At 37.3% G+C, this 26374-nt stretch overlaps 1 protein-coding gene across 1 annotated transcript; it reads right to left on the minus strand.

Annotated features, from left to right (window-relative positions):
- Positions 1-4145: 4145 nt before the first annotated feature.
- Positions 4146-19021, minus strand: PPP1R42 (protein phosphatase 1 regulatory subunit 42). The gene is made up of 7 exons (XM_009979741.2): positions 18893-19021; positions 16496-16662; positions 15882-16020; positions 12837-12953; positions 6787-6904; positions 5572-5700; positions 4146-4282 (listed from the first exon to the last, which is right to left on the minus strand). Exons 1-7 carry the CDS (start codon positions 19019-19021, stop codon positions 4146-4148), a joined length of 936 nt encoding a protein of 311 aa, XP_009978043.2.
- Positions 19022-26374: the final 7353 nt, after the last annotated feature.

The following is a 26374-nucleotide window of genomic DNA, read 5'->3' on the forward strand; positions in this document are numbered from 1 at the left end:
TAACAAGAAACTGTTTACACCTGATCTCCATTCAAATAGCTCTGCTTCAGCAATACTATTTAACTTCAGAACTTCACTTTGTCTTGTCATCCTTACACTTTATCTAGCCTTACAGTGACTCCTCTCATATCCCATATCATGGCTGAGTAATTCAATGGCAAGTAAATTCCTTACATTTCTCTTCCACAGCCTTCATTACTAATTGCTGATTGATACCTTCTAGACCTCACTGAGGAGATGTTTGCATTTTTCCTTCACCACCACGGAAAGGCAGTGAGACAGGCTATAGCTGCTGGAAAAGGCACTCCAGGTCTGTTCAAAACATGCTCTCAGCTCTGCCAAAGTCCTCCAAATATTTATTTAATCTCCAAATATTTAATGCACCTAATTCTCAATACAGTTGCAGTGCTTGTAGGCTATATAGTGGCTAAACCAGCTCTAGGGTGCACAGCTAAAACTGCACTGGTTTGTATCTTAACTCTGTATTTCTCCTTTTTCTGAAGCCAAGGCTGAAAATATTTTTTATTTTTGAATTTTCGGAAGTTTGCTGAAATTGATATTCAGTAACAAGATTTATGTTACCTGGAGGTAACGTATTCCCCCACCGTCCTCTCAAATAAGAGAACTATATTCTGTAATATGAAATAAACATGTGATTGTAAAAGTTATGTTTTAGGATTATCATTATGATCATTATCATTATTATCATTATGCCCAGAGAAGTTGTAGATGCCCCATCCCTGGAGGTGTTCAAGGCCAGGTTGGATGAGGCTTTGGGCAACCTGGTGTAGTGGAGGATTTCCCTGCCCATGGCAAGGGGGTTGGAACTAGATGATCTTTGAGGTCCCTTCCAACCCAAACCATTCTATGACTCTATCTCAATATCAGCCCTGCACAAAAAACTATCATGTACAGGCCTTAATGCTATTTGCCAGTTAGATTCACAAAACAAAACCCCAGTATACATACAGAACATGTACGTTCTTACCTGTTGTCAAACATTACTCTGTATAGATTTCAGACCACGCAAATCACCTCAACTCAGAGCATTTATAAATAGTTAATAAAATTTAAAAATAAATAAAATGTTGATAAGAGCACCTGCCAAAGAGCTAAGAAGAGTGAGAACTAACATTGCTCGCTGCACGTTCCTTCCGCGTGAGCTGGAACTTGAACTATACAGGATGTGCGTGGTGGCTAGGAGAGTGGCTTACGATTAGTTGGCACAATCCGGCGTACTCATTATTTGCTGACTTTAACATTTAAAGACATTACTGTATTGCCAATTATATAACATTAACTGGAGAGACAAAAGGTGACTTTCCCACCAAACTCTGAATTGCAAACCTACTATGATATTTAACTCCACGAGTAAGGAAACGTGGGCAGAAACTGCTCATTACAGTTTTAAGTTTACAACATCGAAATTTCAACAGCTTCTCTACTCAGGGAAAATTAATAATAGTGTATCCCATTGGAAGGTATTAGGTATCTTTAAAATAGTTAAGTGATTTGTTTTCTTTTAATTACTTCCTGCCAATATCCATAATTCTCTCTCAATGTTCAAAACTAACTTAAAATCCGATATAAAATTGCTATTGTTTTTATATCATCAAAAAAGAAAGATTAATGACGTATTTCATTAATTTAGTAATAACTGGCTTTTTCATTGTTCAAGCTGTATGTAATCCTCAATGGATCTTAGATGTAGGTTAAAAAGGTATTTAATGCCTGTTTTTCAGTTGCCAAAGTCAAATATCACCTAGCATGTATATGGAAAGAGGAAACATCTGTTGGAATAATTTATTTGGCTAACACAGGGAGAAGAATTAAAATTCACCAATTTCTTTGGTCTGATACTGAATTTCAATTAAACAATACAGGTACTTGTTCAGTTTGACAAAATATCCTTGCTTTACATGTGGGTACATTTATGCGTATCCCTAATTACTGGATCTGGCAAGGGAATACTGTGATTTGTCATCGGCTGGGGCTAAACCACGACAGTCATTATTGCATATCTGCATATACTCTGAGAATGAATATTTCTGTAATTTGAGGGGTTTTTCCCCCCCCCAAAAAAAAACATTTAAAAGAATTCACAAAGCTTTAACTAATTCTCAAGACTCTTTGGTTTCCATGGAATTCCACTAGGAACAAGATTAGAATACATCTCAAGATCAGTGATTACACATGAAATGGCAATGTACAGCAGCCTTCAGTGTCCAAGATAAAAGCCCACTTACAAGGTTTTTGAAAATATTAAGTGTATGTCATCTGACTGTAGTGTATTCTAACTTCATGTGAATCAGAGTAAAATCTTCTAGACTAATAGTAAAAGAAAAATTTCACTCAAATAGTTTAATTTGCATATGTAAATTAAAACAAATATAGACATCTTACTCCAATCAAGTATGGAAGATGCAATCTTTGCCTTTCTAGGGACGAAAGGGATTTCATCAGGGCCAGGATTGTACTCCAGCTTCTTCATACTGGGAAAATTTTTGTCAAGCAAAGAAGCTCAACAATGGACAGCTTTTTAACATTGCAGAGTAGAATCAGAATGCTTTATATCAAAGGAGACGGCGGCAGTTCTTATACTGAAGAAAATAACTTTCTGGGAGGTGCTGTACATGCATATTCCATCCTTTATTAGAACTAAGGGGAATGGTAAATGAAAAGTGTAGTTTTATTCAGCCTGGCCCAAAAGACAGAATGCTAATAAAGATGAAATGCAAGCTCACAGAACACTGAGCATGTGGATAAACTACTTGTACAATGGAATTAAAAGAAAAAAATACATGTTTTTATGGCACGAGTATTAGGCTATATACCCTTCTAAATTTCACAAGCCTGAACTATGTGCTGGAAAATAACCAGGTAGTAATACTATTTTGTGATAACTGGTGCATTGTTTCTGCAGTTCTTGTTTTTAAAACTCTTCACTGCTATGTGCCTTCTGCACCAGGAAAAAAAAATCAAGAACGGGCACATATATGACAAGTTCAGTTTCTTTTTAGGCTGGAATATATCTGTTGTCATATGAAGAACAAAAATGATTCTTTGGAAGAGAGCAGCTCTGTGATTTGTAATTCTTCCCTTCTCAAGGGAAAGGCAGCTATTTTCAATCAGAACAAATAATCAGTAGGAACAAAACTGACGGAATGGAAAGTGGTAAGTTGTCAAGAACAAAATAGTGTTAAGTGTTTCTCAGTTAAATTTTCAAACATGGTAATAAATTCTTATTTGAATGTAAAATAAAACACTACATATAGTAATTTAGTTACAAAAGAATCCCTGTGTCAGTTGAATTTATTTATTTTATCTACAGCATTGCATAAATTATGATTTTTTTTGATGGCCAGTAGAGCTGATAAATAATAAAACAGTTAGGTTAAAAGCAGCATTAAAAATCTGGAAGGAGTGATATTAGGTCCCAAATACTGAAATAAACTATCACAACAGATAAAACTGGAAAAACTATAGATCTCATTCTGCAAATCCCTATGAGCAGATTTTATTTCACAAACAGTTGCTTTAGAGTTCACAAGGCTGCTTATGCATGTAAGGAATACATATGCTAAACTTGGAATTGTTTAAATTCATCTAATGTCTAAAGGTCTGTAAGGCACACACATCAGATTTCTTGATTATCTTGATGGTCTTGAGCAGATGCTACACGAAAATGCTAATCAAGTATATAATACACTGGAACACGTCTATTAGAAGTAAGCTATAATGATGAAAAGTGATTGTTTCTCCTTCTGCATATGATTGCGTGCATAGGATCAACCTTCACCAATGTTGTTGACAGTAACTGTACTTCCAAGAATTAACGTTGATATTATTTTACCTTTATGGAAGATTGCAATCAAATGCGTATGACAGAAACTAGTAACACTGGAGTAAAGTTATTACTATTAGCTAGACTACTGATTTATAACCAGAGACTGAAATCCGTTATCCTGTCTTTCAAAGAAATAAAGACAATAAATACAACATGGTTAAAAAAACATGAAACTGATTTCAGATGAAATTCTACCTTCATGTACTTGTTTTTCAGCTGATTTAGTGAGAGCTGTACAAGCAATAACCAACAGAACTGAGGAAGATGTTTGAGGAATATACCTGAGTTTTCGTCTGACTTATTTTTTTTCCAGGATTCTTGGCAGCGGTTTTCTTTTAACTTTGTGCATCTCAGATGAAACTAAAATATTTGGTTTTTCTTTCACAGAGTGACTGTAGTGAAAGGGAAGAATAGGACAAAGTGTTTCAAAGTCAGCTGCAGAAAACGAAGAAAAAAGGATTAATTCAATATCCCAAGTCAAACCATATCTATTTTAATATTCAGTATGACTGATCACAGATTCCAATGTATCTTGTTACAGAAAAGAGTGTCATAAGCCTTAGGGTAAAATGACTCAAATTTTATAATCTAGAATGGAAAAGTATATGAAATTATGAAAAGTGCTGCAAGCACTGATGAAGGTGAATATTAAAGCAGGTATTCCTATTCAGGTAAAGTTATTTGAAAGGGAGTAAATTCAATTGCATAGCACCTCCTTATATCAACAGTTATTCAGAAGACAGAATGTTACTTTCAGAAGCATTGCCATTCACATATGGCTTCCAAATATTGAGCAGACTCAAACTTTCTTGGTGCTGAGGCTGACAGGCTGAGTGCTTTTCACTTCACATCTTCAAAAATCACTGATCTTAATGAGATCTCGTCAATCAATAACTTGAGATAATATGGTTGTAAAGAATATGCTCTCTCCCCCCAGTTACATATCACAGTTTGTCTTCTGAGATCAACAGCGTTACTGCCACCAATTTTATTTTATAAATATGATCACTCAAACCATTTTGAGAAATTTGAAGTCGAGTGTCTGTTTCCAAATCTTGCAAGACGGCAAGGCATGCTGTTCAGTCATTTATGTTTTAATCTGTGCTCAACTCTATAACAACAACAACCCCATTCTGCCATTTAAAAAAAAAAAAAAATCAAAGTTTATTTCAGGTTTTGCTTGAGTTTCAAAACTAATTTGTTTTCCTGCTTCAAGAACATGTTGCCTTTTCTTTTAGGTGCAAGCCGTTTTTTCCTCCAATACCTTTTTTTTTCCTTTCCAACTTTAAATCTTTTACTTCTGCTAGATATGTGTCTTGTGAAGGCCTTTAAAAGGACTGGCAATTTACACAGATAAAATAAGTATCAACAAATCAACAAATAGATTTTAAAACTGTGATGTATTTCATGCATATTTATTCTAGAATGCTCAAAACTTTTTCTCTCTTTTTTTTAATATGGAAAGCAATCACGAGTATTTACAAACATTCAAAATGTGCTAGCTACTACTTTCCATAATCGTGGGAGACTGGAATGGGAGGAAAAAAAAACACCACACGAACTAGTGAAATTAAATTTTATATTGGAAAAGTTCCATTTCTACTCCTATGTTTTGGTCTCACCACCAGTACAAGTCTCATTCTTAGTATATTTACTGTTAGCCACTATTTTGTTGTTTCTACGATATTGCAAATAAACATGAAGTAATTGATTAGTTTGCTTACAAAAACGTAGATAGGCTGCATGTTCATTTGTCATTCTTTCTTTGTTTTTTTTCCTGGCAGCTTTGGAGGCGTTCCAATTCATTAGGAACTGTCTTTCCATTTCTTTAATTTCTTTCCCATCAAGAGATTCTGTCAAAGAGAAGAGAAGAGAAGAGAACGTTTTCTGTAATACCTAAAGTTAGCTAAAATCTGTATGAAGCTGTATGTAATGTGCACTGATTCTATATTTGCTCTCTTCAAATCTTTTTGCTCTTTTTAGTCTTTTGGTAAAAAAAATACCCAATACAACTTCATATTCATATTCAAGCTGCAAGAGTGAGTTGACACGTCTTAATTACAAAAGAGAATGTCTGTTATTTTTATAACTTTCAAGGGAAATATATATATTTCACATGCAGTTAATGTGCAACAGGTTATAGAAAGTTCTGAAGAAAAGCTATGCTCTTACACAAGATATGTGTAGATGCAGAAATTCAGGTTAAGAGAGAGAAACTGCATGTCTTGGCAATCAAAGAATCCTACTGATCATGAAGACAGACAGACAGATTCGGATCTTTAATGTTAACTTTACTCATTTAGGTGCCATAAAGCTTATATTCTATGTTTCCTTGGTTGCATTTGCATTGTTGAGTCAGATCAAATTGAAATGCCTCATTTGGCCACAAATGGCAAACTGTCCTAAGGCACTGTTCTTTTCATCATCATAATAAGGTTAAGATTAACAAATACATTCATAACATAAGTGTAAACCGCTTTCAAGTTTAAGGACAAATGTTATATAAAAATACAAACATGGTAAGGTATGACCTGTACAACTGCAAGTGTACAACTAAAACAGCTAAGCAACAGCTACAGGCTGATAAGGGAGTAGACTAAACCTAACTTTGAAAATCAGTTTCACAACATCTGGAATATGAACACAAAAAAGTCTTATTGTCTTACAACAATCTCACCGATCATGTATTATAAAATAAATGATTACTATTACTAATAGCAAAAGCTAAGCAACACGGTTTGTGCAGTTGATTACATAAACAGTTTTAGCTACATTACTTGTAAATAAATTAAAAATTTATCACTTGACATAAATATCTATGGCAGTAATTGTGTTTACATACATAGTGCAATTCAAGAACGACTAATGTATCAGCTATTTTCAAAAACAGTGAGGGTTATGGGTGGGTTTTGGGGGTGGCCGTTGGTTTTATTTTTTACCTAGAGTTTGTGACTGTACTACAATCCTGTCCCTGTACTTTGGTTTTAGGCAGATGGGGTTTCCTGTAAGATCCATTCTGCGTAGCTTTGTCCATTTGTTTAATACCACCTCCAAATCCTGCAATTGATACAAGAATAGAAAATTGTGATTATTTTTCCCCTTCCAGAGTAAAATTCTATAGTAACGCAATTTGTTCAGCCAGGCCCAAATCCTGCACACAGAAATAACTTCAATGAGACTATTCATGTACTAACATGCACATTAAGAATGTGCATTTTCAAACAGAGCGGTGCATAGCATTCCTTGAATATATCATAATTGCACAGAAGAAATGCTGATGTAGTTGGAAAACTCTGCATTTTTAAGGATACAGTAATGCCAGCTATGGAAAATTACCACTACAATCCCACTTATAAGCACCTAAAGCTGAGGAATTGTCAGCCAAAAAAACGTGCATGACATGTAATGTCTGTTAATGCATCCCCATGGTCTCACAGAGCCCTTAGAGTACCAGTGTCTGATTAGATTTTGAAAAATTTGTGGAAGAATAAATGCCTTACAGAGAAAGAACAGACTTTAAAAAAGCTAAAAATCATGCAAACCACAGTAGACTGTCACTCTATTTATATATATGTAAAACTGTATTTTACAGGAGAAACAGTAATCCTCCCCTACATAACTGTGGGTGGTCAGTTATAGTGTTGGCCCAAACAGTGAAATTTTTGAAATATACCTTTCTCCATCTGGGTTTCTGTCTGGTTACCCAAGGGCAGTATGACCTAGATAAAACTTTTGTCTTTTAAATACAATAAATTCGAGTTAAAAGGATTCAAAGCTCAGCAGATTGGTCCTGTCTACTCAGACACCCTACTTTCTGAAATACTTTATTTTCAAAATGTCGCTTAACTGTCATTCTTGATAGGCTTCCTTATATGTGTGAAAAGCTTAAGGAGGGATTCAAAATGCATGAAAACAAGAGGAGAGAGAATTTATGTTCTACAGTTGTAATAATTTGGAAAAAATCTACGAATCATGATGTGACAAATTCTAAACTGCAAAGCCTGTAGAATTTTTGTAGCTTGGTGCCAATAATGAAGCATCTAGCGACGCAGATATCTCTTAGCTCTTTCAAATTTAGAAAATCATCTAGGTAATACAAGCAGGAAGAATTCTGGTTTTGCAGGCTCTGCTACCTTGGTGGAAAATCCTCCTGGGAATATTCTTTGCGTTATATAATACATGTTTAGGAAAATCACATAGAAGAAGTGGCAGCACAGCCTCATGCCTCCAAATCGTATAATTTTTCATCTATCGATTATGATGGTAATATCATCTATCGTTATCCAGTGATTATAATATCTTTTTAGAAAAATAGAGAGCAAAAGTCTGGTTCCATGAGAAGCAAGACTGATAAAACAATGTGAGAAACTCTGAGGACCAGTCCCCATGAAGAAATGCTGATAAATCTTGTCATGTTACAGAGCAAAGCTTTATCAGCATGTATCAGAATAGCAATCTGATAACCCCCCCAGTTTAAGTCCTAACACTTAATCACAAGCACAACAATTTAGGGGAAAAATATTTTAGGCTACACTTATTAAAAAAGAAATAGTATTTAGCAAGTGTATTTATTTGTTCTTACCTGAGCATTCAGGCATTGTCATTGACATCTGTAATGTGTTCTAGATTTCACTAGAAATAATTTTTTCGAGTAATAGTTTTGCAACGCAAAATTGCCTAGTACTGAAATAAAATGTATACAGTTTAACTTTGATGAATGTATACAAAGAGTCCTGTAGATTTTTGTTAGCTGTTACTTGCTTGATAAATGACCCAGAACATGCTTACTCCAGTGTATGTTTATCTAAGAGCACACTAATCCTGTGCTGAAATATGATTACCCTTTCGATACGCTCTACTTGTTCATTGCCTTCCTGTCTCTAATAAAGTGCTTTCACTTCCCAGCCTTTCAATAAGCTGTACTAAAGGGACCAGACACTCTTCTGGGCAGTCTCCGTTTGATAAATGATCATGTCATGCTATCACTTTGAGGTCTGCTACAAAATACTGACGAGCAAATTATATTCCATTGGGGGAGGGGGGGGGAGGGGGAAGGGCAAGTGCCTCAGCAGGCAGCTGTAGTGCTGGCAATAACATTCTTACCAATTAACGATGGCCATTTAAGAATTGGTATTTGACCAGTATGCTCCAGTTTTTATTGGAAATGTCTAGTCCAACTGCCCTAACTACATCTACAGACAGCAATTTGTCACCATTTTGACTATCTGTCATAATCTGTTTGAGAAAATCTATAATTTTTCTCTTGTTCCTGACTCAATTCTGAAGCGAATGAATTCATCTTTTGTGATATCCTCTTGTCATAATCAATACCGGGCAGAGGTTGAATAAATTAAAGACTTAGGAAATACAGATTTTTATAGATGTTTCTAGCTACGTTTTCTTTATCTATCCAAATGCTCACACAAGTCATAATCTTCCCAAAACTAATGTGATTAATAAATAAATAACATTCTGGCTTTTTGTAAAAAGAATAGTTGTGAATGTATTTTTTTTTTATAAATCAGAATAGTGTTTTTAAAAAATTCCCTTAGTATTCCAACTCCAATACACTGCAGCCTAGAAGTCCTTGTGAACCTGACAAAAGTAAACCAGAAGCTCAACAGGATAAATAAATGAAGCAGCAAGCAATAGAAAACAAAGAGAAGCCAATTCTATTAAAATAAATTATATTCTTGATAACTGAACTAAGACATGCTCTTTACACGTGGCAGCTAGTCATAGTAAGCTATTTTGCACGAATTGAGAAAAATTACTTAATTTTTTTCTGTCTACTGTTCAGACTGCATTATATAAACCGCAGTCATGTGAAACAAGGTCATATGCCGTGATGTCTGTTAATTATGCTAACAATGCCCTGAATTAGCCAGAACCTTCAGAGCTTGAATTTACTAGCCCTAATTTTCAACTACGCTGAAATCAATGTGGTATTGTTGAAAAGCAAGGGAGTATGGGGTTTCCTATTAATGTGAGAAAACTGAGAGAAATGTTTAGATATAAAAATAATTAAACTAATTATACAAGAGTGAGAAAAGTCTACATGAGAAGATTATATTTTATGCATTTCTTATGCCTTTCACATTTCCTTCTTTTGGAAAGATTCCATGCTATTCCTGCTGCCATCTACCTCTGCTACACAGATCGCTGCTGTTGACCAGCCCTGCTCAGATGCGGATGGCTCCTTTACAGCTCCTCTTCCCATCGGGTGAAGCAGAGCTGGGCACAGAGCTCCCCAACACTTCCCTGTCATGCAGCACCACCACGGTCTCTGATCAATGCCAGACATTCCTGGGGATGTTCTTGATGGCAGTGATGGGGAAGCAGCAATGGGAAAACAGGGAACATAAAGCTTTTGGCATGAAAAAGAGGTATACATCAGAGTTTCCAGAACAGAGGGGCAAGAGGGAGGAGAATGGAGGTGGCTTGTGTGGGAATGAAAGAGCCTTTCCTGCGTTATAACAAGTTCAGCCAGCAGAAGCAATTAAGTATCTGTAGTACAATTGCATACCCCCTGAATCCTCTTAGCTATCACAGTTGTAGAACAATGTAAGCCATGGAATCATGAAGTTCAGGGTTTCAAAAAAATTGAAACATACTCAAATCTTCCCTCAGATTTTTTTTTTTTAAACACTTAGTGGATGTATAAGATTGTTGTCCTGATAGATGTTTACTGTAAGTTAAAGCCTCTTAAATAGACACAAAACTGACTTTTTTTTTTTAATACTTTGCATGGCCTACTGCTTTTTCAACAGGTTTGTTGTTTTGGTGTTTTTTTTAATTTAAAAAAGAATTTATATTAGCAATAAGTAAAGCCTACTAAAATGTAATCTCTAAAACACAGTAACTGTAGCTGGAAAGTTGGATATCCAGGTTCATTACACTATATGTTAGACACATTCAATATGGTCATTAATTTTACAGGTCTGCAAAGATATGAATAGAAATACTCTATCTGCTCCATATTTTCAAAACTTGGAGACTGTTTATTAAACACACAGGACAGTCACTTTCAAAACTTACCAGAGCTTGATCCAAGTGTAACTGATAGCAGCAGCAGCAAACTCAAATGCTAACCACATAATTTTTCAAAGTCTGCGACCATGTGACACGGAAATCTAAATATCTAATTGATTTGGGTAAATATTAACTCTGGTCTTCCTGATGATGGAATAATGAAATTTAATAATTATTAAATAATAGATATACAGTTACTGAAAAATGCAGTCTTATTGTTCCCTCCTTATTCTGTTACAGAAAATACTGTTTCTTCCTCTTGAGACACTGAAAACGCTGTCTCTGAACTGGCATCCTCATTCTTAAAAATAATTGGTTCTTTGGCCAGGACAATCTTCTTTTAAGATCATCACAACTGAAGTCTTTTGTCTTTATAAGAAATAAAAAAGAAAACTAAAATCACTGTAATAGGTTTTATTTAGAAAAGGAATCCTTTTCAAAAGGGAAGCTTTGGAGAGACTACCTATTAAAAAAAAAATACTGTTATTTTGATGTAACGAACACATTCAGTATGGTTTAATTACCCAGCAAAAACCTACATGAATTGTATTTTGATATGAATTCAATCACAACTAGCAGCCAGAAACACAGTTTGAAATACGATACATTAATAATCCTCTAGTAAAAAAAATAAAATCATTCAACATTTTTTCAATATTAAAATGTAAAAAATTAAGAGGCCAAATAAAGTATATTGACCTAGATAATTGACAGATTATGCACACAAAATACTGGAATCTCCCATTAGTAAACAGAACTGCCAAATTTAATGGAAAAGGTAGTAAGTGTTCTAAGAAGTAATAAGAATAGTTATTTTAATAATTACTAACCAATGAAATTTAACTTTTCTCAGGAAATAGAATGTATATGGAAACAAGTAATTAAATCAAATTTATTTTAACTAAGGCTTTGTCTTGGTGATTTGGCTTACAATTTAAGCCAATTCATTTTAGTATTTATCAATAAAAATAGACATTTAAAAAAAAGCAGAACGCTGATGCCTATGGTTTATATTAAATGGAAGCAGTGTTTATTAAGTCATTTATAAAGTTTGTTCCATGCCTCCACCATGCAATGATGGTGTTGGCATACTGTTCAACATAAATTTGATATTAAATTACTAGCATGACACTAGAATTTTTTTTTTTAACCACTCTTTATGTCAAGAAGTAGAAGAAGACATAATGGCTTATAAAAGTAATGAGAAGTGACAAGGCCCATGCTCCTGTTTCTTTTTGAGAAGGTAAGCTGGAAATTGTAAGCCTAGAACATTCTGTTTGAACTACATTCACTACTGCAAAAGGAAGAGCAAAAATACTTCTATTTCATTTGTTTTAGCTGCTACTGTGGAAGATAGAGCTCTTGCTTATTTCTTTCCTTAGCAGAAATTTATGAAAGAAATACAATGTATACTTTCATGACAAATACTTTTTATGCTACTCCAGCAACAAGAGTCAAAATTTGATACTAGAACAGCTGCAAAATCAGCTAGATGATCTGATATCCAAGAAGCGGCTTTTATTTATATTAAAATAGAGAATTAAAAACTGTAATATGGTACAATATTGCAAGTTAATTAACAAACAATGGCCATGCCATCTTTGCAAATTAAGCCACTGATAGTCACTCAGATGATCAAGACACACACACTAACTCTACATTTTAGACATATTATATTATAGTTATAACTTCCATGCACTTACTACGCAGTTGACAGATGCATGCACAATTGCCACTTTACATAGGATTAAAGGAAATTTGGACATCCTAGATAAAGGGTTTTCCATTTCTAATCTCAGCAAGATTCTTGGATGAGAAAAGATAGCATGCTTGGAAAGTCAGAGGTTCAGTAACTGTAGAAGTAAAGTTTATTTTTACTCATTAATTTAGTGATGAAGATGAATTTGACTAATGTCATATCACCCATACTAAACAGAACAAACATTTATTTTAATACCTTCATATGTTGAAGTTGATTGTCAACTGCTCTAAGATAAGAAAGATTTTCCAAAACTGCCAGTTCTTCTAAAGCATCAATGCTGTTATTGCTGATATTCAACACAGACAAAGATTTCTGGAAGAAGAAAAGAGAAAAAGAAAATTATTTTTCTCATGCCATGCATGAATCAAGTTGTAAATTCTTACAGAAAACTCTTAAAGGAAGAACAAGCATATGAAGCAGAACCATGCAAATAAAACTACCACATACCTCACACATTGGTTTATATTGGCTTTCCATCTTGTCCTAAAATGCTGTTTATATTGGTTTTGAAGTCAAAGCAAAGTAAGATTATTTCTCAGTTATTTCAGGAATTCTTAGTAAATACAGAATTTCTGTTTTTCTCTAAATATGTTCAAATGCTTTACAGAGTTCTGCAAGTGCTACTAACTTCACATTTGAAGTACCAAACAGACACAGAAATTGACTGCCTTTTCCAAAGTTACATCTGAACTGCACAGAGCTGCAATCCATTTCTGATACCCATGTAGTCTCATTTAACAGCTGGACTATGCTGTTTTTCTTTCAGGCTTGATCCTACAAATCTCTTGGTATATATACCTCTAATTCCTTGCCCCTTCTTTGGAACACCAGTGAGTGACATAATGCACTTTGCCTTTTTTAACAGACAATAGTTAGAGAGATTTTTACATTCTAGATAAAAAGTAAATGTGTTTCAGGTGTGTATCTCAGGAAATACTTAATGTAGTTTTATGTAAAAGGAACAAGAAGCTTGTATCTCTAGAAGATGAAAAAGAGCACCTAATCCAGTGAGTTTATATACAGGATTTACCATTAGGTAGAAAACATCTGTTTCAGCATTGTATACAGGAAATGTAACCCCCTTCTAAAATCTGAGCAAGATCTACAACGCAGGCAGAAATTACCAGTATCATCCTGATACACACAGCACAACTTAATCTCCTTAGTCAAAAGATTCATGACATTGTCATCATCAAAATATTTGCCTGTGGTGCACTGAGAGCTGTATGGACCTATGTTTGTGGCTCTTTCATCTCTTGACAGCATTAAGAGCCAGAAACAGATAGAAGAGGACAAAGTAAGAAGTGACATAGGAGGGACCAAACACTTGGCACTGGAAGGATGAAAATAGAATGTTTTCACAAGTAGGTTCCACAAAGATGTTACATGGTCAAGAATGCAAAGTGTTTCTTACAAAACAAAATAAAACTCACACCAAAAGATATTAAATAAAAGCCAAGAAGAGCAAACTGCTAGTGATTGTAGGCCAGGATGCTGAAAAACACTGCAGTATATGAGTTATCACCCTCTCTCTCTCTCTCTCTCTCTCTCCCCACCCCCGCCATATAGCTGTATAACCTTGTCGTGGTTTAGCTAGCAACTAAATGTGACACAGCCACTCACTCATCCTCCCCCACTCCAGGGGAATGGGGAAGAGGATTAAAGGGGAAAAGGAAGGAGACCTGTGGGTTGAGATAAGTACAATTTAATAATAACAATAATATAAAATTAAAAGGAATAATTATGAATATATATACGTATAATGAGAATAATATATACAAACGAATGATGCACAGTGTAATTGCTCACCACCCAGTGACCAACACTTGTCCTGTCCTGGCAAATGATCCTGAAACAGTTAAGTCCTGACACCTCAATCCCGGATGAGCGAGAGGACCGAAAAGAGAACAAGAGAGAGAGAGCACTCTGAGAGTCTGAGAGAGCCCTCAGAAGAGCAAGAGCACTTCTTCCCAGTCAGCCCTCATCTATATACTGGGCATGGCGTTGCATGACACAGAATTCTTCATTGGCCAAATTTGGCCCTCAATCTTAAATGTAAGTTCAAATCACAAGGGGAGTTGTGGGCCCTTTGTCCTGGCCATGTTCCTCACCAGCCTCTTGTGCTCCTGCACACTGGCAAAAACATGGGAAGCTGAAAGGTCCTTGATGTCTCAGTACCAACTACAAACATCAGTGTGCTGTCAACATTCTTCTCATAACAAATCCCAGACTAAATCCAAAACAGAGAGCTCTTCTAGCAGCTAAAGAGAAAAACTAACTCTGTTCCAGTCAAAACCAGAACAAACCTCCCTCTACTTTCATCCTTTCTCCTGTATAGAAGGAACATAGTAAAAGTGCTCCCACAGGAATGGCTCATTTCTATTAAAGGAAAATGGCAATACATGTCTTGGATTACTTAATCTCAAACCAGAAAGAATTAGAGCTAGGTCAAATGGTTATGATATATACATGAACAAAAGAACTCACTTTTCAGTGAGTTCTTCATCTTCACAATAAAAGTTTATCAAGCCCTGACTACGCTTTGGGAGACACAGCAAGATACTTTTTTTTTAGTACAGAACTACATCCATTAGTAAATAAAGTCTATTATTTTTTTACCATTTCAACAATACACTTGATGTTTACTGAGCAATTAACATGTTGAAAGAAAACTTCAAAAACTGACTTTCCTGAAGTCTTGACATACCACAAAATACAAAAATTGCAGAACTAAAACTTAATGCTTTTGATTGTGTTGCTCTTAATATCCAGGAAAAAAAGCTGTTTGCACCTTTTTTTTTGCCATTTCATTCTCTAGAGAAATACAAAACGCCATAAATAAACTAATGTAACAATAAAATCAGAGAAATACCAACAAACTAATTCACTACAAACTAAGTAGACTAAGATAACTAACAGTGACAAATTCCTATTGCTTTTTTAGTTCATTCACATTCTGTTGGTATAGGGCATCCACATATTTCCTTACTTTTTCTTCCTTTCCTTCCTCTCTCTCTTTATTCTCATTTTCATCCTCCATAGAAAAATAAATGAAGAAGTAGAATCTGCTGGACTCTTTGCTTATATGAGAATTGGGATGGGAGATCTTTGGCAGAGTTTGAAAGAATGCCACTAATTGGCAGAAAAGGAAGAAAATACGGTGATCAAATCCTAATCACTTCTCTTGAAAATACTGATCTACTGATAAATGGCACAGTGAAATTCTCATAATGTACTTACTGCCAGGGACCTAAGAGATCTTGGATCAAACAGAAGCTTTTCACCAAGAGGGAGACGTTGACTTTCAATATGTAGCTCCCTTATTCCTTCTATTTTGTCCAAACCCTCTACTACAGTGATGCAGTTGCCCCCCAGATACCTGCAGAATAGAACACAAAATAGATTTAATATCCTTTGAAAGTAAAAGCAAACACAAGGCCTCAATATATAAAAAAAAATGTTTTTAAAATATTGAATAATATCTGGAAATTACAATAGAAGAAGAAGTAAGTAACTTTGCATGCAAGCAGAACATACAGCTAACAAATCCAAGGTTTTTTTAGCAGTTTTATATATTGCTATTATTATTATTATTATTAATTCCTATAATTAAATGGCTGAAAAAAGAAAATAATTTAAAAGCAAACAAATACATTAAGATGATATGTCAAGATGATGTCATTACTTATATCAAAGAACGCTTCATCAAAAAGCATTCATCTTAAGCAGTTACTTTTATTTGAAAAGCAAAATTCAAGAGCTGAAAGGACCTTAATGGTTCCATAATTTTTTTAATTTCTTAGTGTAATAATTAGTCTTTTACTAGTAAAATAAAAATATTATTTTCAACTTACAGTTTTTCAAGGTTTTTCAGCGATGAGAGATTTTCAATACATGAAATACAATTGTTCTGAAGGTAAAGGTGCGTTATGTTTGAAGCAAAGTCCAGGTTCTGGATTTGTCTGATTTGGTTATCATACAAATATAGAACTCTAAGATTTTTACACAAAGAGAGGTCACCCTGAATGAAACAAAAACAAATTAATGCTACATAGAGTTCACACACTGCCTGCTTCTGGAAACTGCTGATTGTTTTCATGTTTAAGTTCTGCTTCATGATTTATACATTTTCACCTTTAACAAACACTTTTAACAACTATTTTTTCTAGAAAAACTGAGTTAGTGCCAGTAACAGTCAGATTTAAGACTGAAATCTGTCATTACTATTCTGCCGAACAGAAGCTGAGGACTACAGCCATCACCAGCAAGTACATCACATCACACATCCCGTGTGACTTCATTCCCTTCCCTGCCTTCATCAGGTGGATTTCAGAAAAGCACAATTGTTAGTGTTGTCTCCATCAAACTTCAGTGATGTAATAGAAAAAAATTCTTGGCACAGGAATATTGATTTATGCAAAAACTTGCACTTCAATGTATTTTAATACACTTCCAAGTCTAAGATTCCACTCAAATGCCAAGTTTCTTTGATGTATTCTCCTTAAATAACTAAAAGATCACACTTTCTTATGAGGATTTCTGTAAAACTTCTCTATGGCATCTGATGAACCAGTCGTAACCAAATGTACTGATCAAATTAGTAACTTCCTATGGCTGCGCACATTCCTGGGAGCAGGCTGAATAAACCCATTTGCTTGCATGGATCTGTTCACATAGAACAAGCTATTTAATCTTCTTGACTGAAATCACACTTTTAAAGCAGAAATCCACCATACACAACAATTCAGGTGTTCATTTCAAAATGTGCTCGGTATCTTGAGGGGGTTTGAATTAACTCAGGACTTGAAACCTGTATAAATTTCCTATTATTAAACTCAAAGGAAGGAGAGACTGGGTTAAGTTTGCAGGTTTAGCCTTTGAAAATGAAAAGGTCATGGATTATTTTTTAAATTAATAAGCCCCAGGGAGCAATTTTAAAAAAAAGTAGATTTTAACCTGACTAATTTGAAAAAGCCACTACATCAGTCCAAATTTGTTAACCTCACTTGGCTTATATCCTGTTCCTGAGCTCCCCTTTCCTTTTTCAGACTTCCTCTGAAATCTAAGGAATAAATCACAGATAGATTGAAAAGATTGTGCTGCGAGTTAACAACTCTTTGTAAAATTCCCAAGTCTAGAAAAAATACAGCATTAACGAGAATAAAATGAGTGTTGCACCTAATTGTATGTAATATCATTACTACTTTTTAAAAAAACAAACTGACCTGTAAAATTACTAGTTCCTGACATTATCTTCTATTCTACAGTTTGCATGTTTACAAAGTTAACCATCAATAAATACAAATAAAATTTTTAAAATAAAATCCAAATTGTTGCTGAAAATACGAACTTTATTTTTTTGCCTCAGATCTAAAGTCTCCAAGAAGACTATAGCTAGATTTCAATAGGGTTAAAGCACTGCTGTCAAAGCCCTACGCCTACTGATCCAATGGCAACAGCCTGCCTATATTCTATAGGAAAACTGCCAGGTCTAAATGATTAAGTTGAAATTTTCTCTTTCTTAAGTGGCTAAAGCAGAGTTACCATTTCCATTCTGGCGACTTCCTGAGAGCTTGTAGCAACTGTACAAAATAATCAAAATAGCAAATTGATTTTTAGCAATATGATTTTTTTTTTTTTTAGAGCTGCAGATTTCTGTAACAGTTCTGTGAAAAACTGCAAAAAATACTTCACTTTAGCACGTAAGTTCATCTCTCTTGTGTAACTGCTTAAAAGGATTTTCTATTTTAATTAATTAATGGCAAAAATAGCCTACGGATAATATCCCTCTTGTCTGCTACACAGATGATATATATTTCCACAGTTTCAGGTATGTAAAATACTTCAACAAGATTTTGCCACATAAAGAAAAAAGTGTCAGTTCGATAATAAGAAACTCTGCAGACTGTTAGAGTTAAAGTCACCCACTTTGATGTTTTATATGAAAAGTTACAGCTGAAAGTTTATTTTCACATTTGAAATGCACATGCATTTAAAATCCATTTAAACACTTTTACACACGAACAGTGTGACACACAATAACAGCAGTGAATGCTGAAGCATGTTTCCAAACAGATGTATTATTAAGGCTTAATTGCAAGTCAATATAAATGTTAACATGTAATATAGCTGTTATAAAATAGGAACTTGCCTTTGCTTGTTTGTCTCCCTGACTATGAACAACTCATCATAACAATAACTGCAAAACATTTGAGTAGCCAGGATAAAAAGAATAAAGAAAAAAATCTTACAATTGCATCTATGTTTTTATCTGATAAATTCAGATGAGTTATTTTTCGCAGATACTGTCCCAAGTCCTCTTCATTGCGATTCTTGTGACTCATGTTTTTAGCAATTAGGTCCATTGTTAGTCGAACCATAATTCTGTAATAGGCCGGACTGCTCTACTGCTTCTTTTAGTATCACTAAGTGTATTCCACGTGCTCTTGAAAGTAGTTTTATAAAATGCCTTAAAAACAAAAAGCAAAATATTATACTAACTTGTAGCCCAGATCTTCAACAAAGCTTACATGTGTACTTCAAACGTTATGTTTCCCCACCAATTCCCTTTTTGCTTAGTGACACATTTATATATAGTCTTTGCTGCTTGCAAAAACCTACCCCTTTCTTGCTGTCATTTTTTCAAACCTTTAGCCTCTTAAATAACATCTAAAATATATTGTTATATTTGATTTGTTGTTTCAGTGTACTTAAGAAGGTTGCACTCTATTCTTTGTCTTTTTCGTATAGAAATATGAGCACAATAGTCTACAGCAGAAGTAATTCTCACACATTATTAGCTAACTAATGGCAGGTCATAACCTAATTATTAGTTAAAAAATATGTAGCTCTCTATAGTAGGTTTTACAGGCTATGAGAACTGGTGGAGAGCTACAGTACTCTATACATCTGCACAGTGCTTTTGTCCTGCACACAACTGCATGTGCATTTGTCATGCACAGTGAAAAACTGTGAGCTTTTCGCACTGAGACATACTGAAGGGGCTTTCACAAGAATATCAACTTTTTTTTTTAACTCTGGCCATTGTTCGAGTGAGTTTACAAATTGAGGAATGGGGAGCAGGGAATAGGGCAAGACATATATGTCAAACTGGATGTGTACATTGTCTAGGGATAAAAATACCTTAACAAATGTAACTTAACAACCCAGAACATAAAGGTTGCTTTTTTAGGCAATACGTAATACTCCCACATCAGCCTATCAAAACAACTAAGGAGACAGCAAAAAGCACCCCAACACTAAATCTCACGCAGCCACATAAACGAAGGCATAGAGAATCCTCCTTGCCAGTGTTAGTTGTGAGGAAAACGGAAGATTAAAACTGCAAAGACAGAAGAAGCTTCCTTATTCACTAAGCAAGGCTGAAACTCAGTAGTTCCCCCCTTATCCATGTGGGTTTTGGCTTTTCGCTTTTTTTAAAAGGTGGAGCAAGAAGGAACGCTGAAAAGACTTTTTTTTTTTTTTTTTTTTACTGAGAAGTGGGTGCTTCTTTCCTGCCTTTTTTACATAATAATACCTTTCAGAGCCTTTTCTTAGACCTTCTTTCAAAACAAGCAGCATCAGCAGACCCGGGCTGATGCTGATGCGGGCCGGGCTGCCCGCGCGGGGCCTTTCCGTGAGGCAGGTCACTCGGGTCCACCCCCCGCCTCCCCGCAGAAGGCTGGCAGACGACAGGGCCCAGCCGCCGCCCAGCACAACCCACGGGAAGGCTGCTTCGACGTCCCTGCCCGTAAAAGGGACAAGCAGTGGGTAGGATCCGCTCCCAACGCCCGTCCCAGAAGGAGACCCCCCCCCGCGGCCTGCCCCGGCCCCGCTCTCCCCCTCACCTCCCGGCCGCGGCGGCGGGACGGCGGGCGGAGGGGAGGGAAGAGAGGCACGAGCGCCTCTGCCGGCCCTGGTTGCCACGGCAACCGCACGCCAACCGCCGCGGAGGCACCGCGCTCCCACCGCCCCCTGCGCCGCGCGCCCTTCTCACCCAATTAGCGTTGAGGAAAGGGCGCGGGCGGGAGGGGGGCGGGGTCTGCGCCTGCGCGCTGCGGACCGCGCACCGCGCGGGCCGTTGGTGTCGTCGGGCGGCGGGAGAGGCTTCTTCTGGTCAGTCCTCCTCTGATGTTCCCGCAGTGGTGAGCCGGGGTGGGCGGCTGCCTTCTGTAGCCTGAAGTCACGGGCCTGGCCGCGCCTCTGAGGCCAAAGGGAGTTGCCGTGCCGCCGGCCGGGGGGAGCGAGCACACCGTGCGGTGCGTGTGGCCCCTCGGCTGGCAGGGGCCTGTCAGCGCACCTCAGGAGTCCGTAGAGGAGGAAGTCACAACTGGGGGATTTCCCAGAACACTTAGCAACCTCCTAGTGCAAATGGATGTTGAACAACATTTCCTCTACGAAGAACTTAATTTCCTTGTTGATATTTTAACGATGCTATGTGTTCTTAAGTCTTGTCTACCTGTATGTTTTCCATCTGATGTTACCCTTCTTCCTGGATGTCAGGCATTTTTGTGAGCGTGAGTTGCTGGCAACAACAAAATTACATGGTTTGTTTCCTCCATGCATAAATTAGGAGGATTAATAGTTTCATAAATTGAGTGGATACTGTATTTAACAGCAATGTTCTGTTAGAACAGAAAAAAAAAAAAAGGTTAGCAAATGTTTAATAAATTTTTCCCATGATGAAACATTCTTCCAATTGGTGGTTGGTTTTGTTTTTGTTTTTGTTTTTTTTTTTTTTAATTAATCTTTTTGGTGCCTTTTAAAATTAATTAATTACTGATAACACAAAACTGGGAGGAGTGGCTGATACACCAGAGGGTTGTGCTGCCTTCCAGAGGGACTTCAACAGGCTGGAGAAATAGGCTGACAAGAGCCCCAGGAAATTCAACAAGAGGAAGTGCAAAGTCATGCATCTGGGGAGGAACAACCCCCGCCATCAGTACATGCTGGGGGCCACCCAGCTGGAAGGAAGCTTGGCAGAAAAGGACCTGGGGGTTCTGGTGAACGCCAGCTTGAACATGAACCAGACATGTGCCCTTGTGGCAAAGAAGGTGAATGGTTTCCTGGGCTGCATTAGGAGAGGTGTTGCTAGCAGATGGAGGGAGGTGATCCTGTCTCTCCCCTCAGCACTGGTGAGGCCCCACCCTGGAGTACTGTGTCCAGGTCTGGGCTTCTCAGCACCAAAGAGACATTGGTGGACCCTGTCTGGTATGCCCAAGGGCCACTGAGATTAAGGTACTGGAGCGTTTTTCCTATGAGGAAAGGCTGAGAGAGCTGAAGCTCTTCAGCCTCGAGAAGAGAAGGCTCGGGGAATCTCATCAGTGTGTATAAATACCGTAATAGAAGGGAATGAAGAAGATAGAGCCAGACTGTTCAATGGTGCTCAGTGCCAGGACCAGAGGCAACGGCCACTAACTGAAACACAGGAGGTTCCCTCTGAACGTCAGGAAACACTTTTTAACTGTGGAGGTGACCGAGCTCTGGCACAGGTTGCCTAGAGAGGTGGTGGAGTCTCCATCCCTGGAGATGTTAAAAAGCTGACTGGACATGGTCCTGGGCAACTGGCTCTAGATGGACCTGCATGAGCAGGGACATTGGACCAGATGACCCCCAGAGGTCCCTTCCCACCTCAACCATTCTGTGATTCTATCAATTATACATATGAATAACTCAATGAAGTCAATACATCCTTATATGTGTTCTGTGCTTGCTGTGTTGTAACATAAAAATGCATCAGTTGGTGGCAAAATTACTGCTTCAAATGAAGCCAAGATTAGGCCTTTATTTCTCTTACAGGATAAATGACACAAAGTGTTAAGAGCAAGCATGTTCCACTTCAACCTTTGTTATAAGTGCAGACAAGGTATAAAGAGTCCCATCCATCCAACCTCAAATTTCCTATATACTTTTCTCTGAGGATACGAAAGATCATAAGATGTCTTTATTTCTGTGGTGGAATCCAAACTGAGCATGCCCTGGAGCTGCTTGTTCTGGGAAATGTTTCTGTAAAAAAAAAAAAGTATGTTCTGAAAGTTAATTTTGGACTTAGTTTGTTCTCCCTCGTGGCTGTAGATTTTGCAGGTGTCTAGGGCTGTCTGTTAGTAATTTGATTTAAAGGCAGAAAAAGCTATGAGACGTTTCAGAGAGAGTATTTATTCATTAAGATTTGAAATAGGATTCTCATCTGGTGGCACAGAGTATTAAACAATCATCTGTGTACTCTCCAAGATGGCAGTAATTTGGCTGAGTACAAGAAGTCCTTGTCTTCAAAAAAGCTTTTGGAAATACCTGTGTAAAACCATTGACGGCTATATTTCTTACAGTTCCAGATTGGAACATGGAACTGAAATTTACTTCTAAGGACATAAAACACCTGAGAGCCTCCCTTGCCTAAGCACTGCCAGGCATTCTGCACAGAGCTATTTCTGCATATATGGATTCTGTGTGCGGTGTGTCATACAATGACATACATGACAAATATCCTTAGAAGATACGGACATTTGCCATAGTAAAACATTAGAATCATAGAATCATAGCATGGTTTGGGTTGGAAGGGACCTCAAAGATCATCTAGTTCCAACCCCCCTGCCATGGGCAGGGAAAACCTCCACTATACCAGGTTGCCCAAAGCCTCATCCAACCTGGCCTTGAACACTTCCAGGGATGGGGCAGCCACAACTTCTCTGGGCAACCTGTTCCACTGCCTCACCACCCTCTGAGTGAAAAATTTCTTCCTTACATCTAATCTAAATCTGCCCTCTTTCAGTTTAAATCCATTGCCCCTTGTCCTACCACTACATGCCCTTGTAAAAAGTCCCTCTCCAGCTTTCCTGTAGGCCCCCTTTAAGTACTGGAAGGCTGCTATAAGATCACCCTGGAGCCTTCTCTTCTCCAGGCTGAACAGCCCCAACTCTCTCAGCCTGTCTTCATAGGAGAGGTGCTCCAGCCCTTGGATCATCATCGTGGCCCTCCTCTGGACCCGCTCCAGCAGCTCCATGTCCTTCTTGTGTTGGGGATTCTAGAGCTGAAAGCAGCATTCCACATGGGGTCTCACAAGAGCAGAGTAGAGGGGCAGAATCACCTCTCTGGACCTGCTGGCCACGCTCCTTTTGATGCAGCCCAGGATACGATTTGCTTTCTGGGCTGCCAGTGCACATTGCTGGCTCATGTTGAGCTTCTCATCCACCAGCACTCCCAAGTCCTTTTCCTCAGGGCTGCTCTCAATCCAGTCTCCGCCCAGCCTGTACTTGTGCATGGGATTGCCCCGACCCACATGCAGGACCTTGCACTTGGCCTTGTTGAACTTCATGAGGTCCTCACAGGCCCACCTCTCCAGCCTGTCAAGGTCCCTCTGGATGGCATTAAATCCAAGCCTAGCAGTTTCTGACAAACCTTTACAGGGTCAGCTTTCAAACTTTTTATTGAGTCAAACTTTTTCCTGAGCATCTCTTACCTTCCCCTTTTCTGGCTAGACAGCTATATAAAATGGAATTAATGCAGTTGCTTCAGTATAGCTGTTTTAATATGCAAAATATGTCTGAAACAATTAACTTTTTCCACTGAATTTAAACTTGTTTTTATGTTTGCAAAGGTAGTACATACGAGGTTCTCAAAAAACATAGGGCAAGCCAAACAATGCTTTAATTTCAATAAACTTGGAGAGTGCTGTGCTGAAATGTCTTTCTTTGAAAAATAAAGCTATAATCTGTTAAGTCTGACGTCAGCCTGGTTTCTTAAGGATGTGGTGTTTATCTGTTCTTGCTGTCTCTGCCTGTACTGCCTAGTAACTTTTAAACCCCTCAAGCCATCTCTGGCTGAAACCGGCAAAGGGCAAAGGTATAGGAAAATAATAAATTCTACTATTCTTTACAAAAATCAACAGCTGGATAGGAAAAAAGATCCCTAACCTATCATCATCTTTTGGTGGACAGGCTGACGTGTGACCTGAAGAGTTACCTGTTCATCTGGTGGGTGGGCATTAGCCCGCCTCCATCTGAAATCCAGCAGTCTTCCAGTCAGCCACGGCCTGGTGGGCAGAAGGGAGCACTGGAGCAGTGTGGAGGGTGAGTTACAGACGTGGAGAGGGGAGCTCCAGCTATGACCCACTTACCTTTTAGTTACAGGCAACGGGGAATAAGGTACTGCAGGAGTCAGGGCACTGTTACTTTTGTTGCTGATGAGTAATAATTCTGGCAAACATGTAGGTTCCTCAGTTTTGTCTGCATGTCAAACTTATTCTGAAATAGGTGTATGGTGGCAGAACTCTACATGGTCCTATTTCTATTCTGGAAGTGTTCCTGGTACCTGGAAATACGTATTCATGTAAAACCCTAACCTTGCATGCAGTGGTTCAAGTTCTTGGACTTATTCTGTTGCATGACAACTACTTGCCAACACCTTCTGATTCTTGATTTTGTTAGAGCAGGATCTCATGCATCCTCAAATAACAGAGCACACATTCAAAGCTGAGTTACTTTTCCTTCCATGTGCTGGACAAGCACCAGACTGGAGTTCTGTCCCTGCAGTGCTGCCTTCTTCTCGCTGACCATGCATGGTTCATGTCTCATGCTACTGCTGTTTCACTGGTTATACTTCATCCCTTCTTCCATGACTGGATTAACACTTCTGCTCATACTGACTGCTGATACCAACAGAACTGTGCAAGACTAAGCAAAACCAACGCTAAGACAGAAAACCATTAATAACGTGATTAAAATGAGAGAGATAACAGGATGGCTGTTACAAAAGTTCCTAGAAAAATTTATACAAATAACAACTAAAATCAAGTTAAAATAGGTCCAGTACCAGGCAAGGCCTGAAGCCTTATATGGATAATCAGTATTATTATAAAATTTTAAAGTCTATTATTAGTACAAAACTGTTATCATCATTCATGTTATTGGCAGACGACAAAAAGTGAAACAGCCTTTATGCACCTCCCGGCATTAAAATCTGTTAGAGCCTGGAAGTAAAAGTCAAGTTATTAGAAAACTATCTGTTTCTTAGGACAAACATTTTATCTTTACAGTGTTTATAATGTTTTTTTATGAACATTGTCTCTTACCTCCAAGAGAGACTACAGTGTTGACTTGGGAAATGCAAGATTTTGTCCCCAAAGATGAATGCTAAGAAATAAATCAAAATGCACTTTCACTTAGCACCAGACAGAGCAGTAGAAAAATAACAGCTTTCCAAATATTGTAATGAAGTTTGACAGGTGAACCAAGAGGAAAAAGTAAAAATTATTGTATGCTGCTATTATTCAGAAACAGTCAGAAGATGTACTGGTATCTCAGCATTATTTTATCAAAACACTGTACAGAGAGCAAATATGAGTATTCCCACAGTCATTCTTCTTTGTTCTAAAATAGATGTAAGATGTTATTTACATGCTGTTTGTCCCTGGCAGATGTTATTTACATAAATATTTGTGTCAAACCATTTTTGCCACATTGTGAATTTTACGTAGTTGTTGTAAGAAGAATTTTTAAAGTGGAAAAGGTAAGTGTTCCACAAAAACTTGGTAATAATGAGGAGCTAGTTTGGAGTTTGGATCACCATACAGAATACATAAATCTTGTTTAAGCTGGAAGAGTATCGGCTGGTTTAGTACCTCTAGGTTTCTCCAGTTATAGTTTTGTGGAACTCAGACTGAAAACGTCTCCCTTAGAAACAGATTTAAAATATAAGCTTAATTCTAGCCTCAAATGATAGAGTAAGTGAATGCAACT

This window comes from Tauraco erythrolophus, chromosome 3 (assembly GCF_009769465.1).
Source record: "Tauraco erythrolophus isolate bTauEry1 chromosome 3, bTauEry1.pri, whole genome shotgun sequence".
Taxonomy (NCBI): domain Eukaryota; kingdom Metazoa; phylum Chordata; class Aves; order Musophagiformes; family Musophagidae; genus Tauraco; species Tauraco erythrolophus.

Coding starts and splice junctions, on each gene's coding strand:
- PPP1R42 (XM_009979741.2), bottom strand. CDS start 19,021: ATGGTTCGACTAACAATGGACCTAATTGCTAAAAACATGAGTCACAAG. Junction 16,021..16,495: donor CTGAAAAACCTTGAAAAACT/GTAAGTTGAAAA, acceptor TCTATTCTGCAG/GTATCTGGGGGGCAACTGCA. Junction 4,283..5,571: donor TGCAGCCTATCTACGTTTTT/GTAAGCAAACTA, acceptor CGTTTTCTGCAG/CTGACTTTGAAACACTTTGT.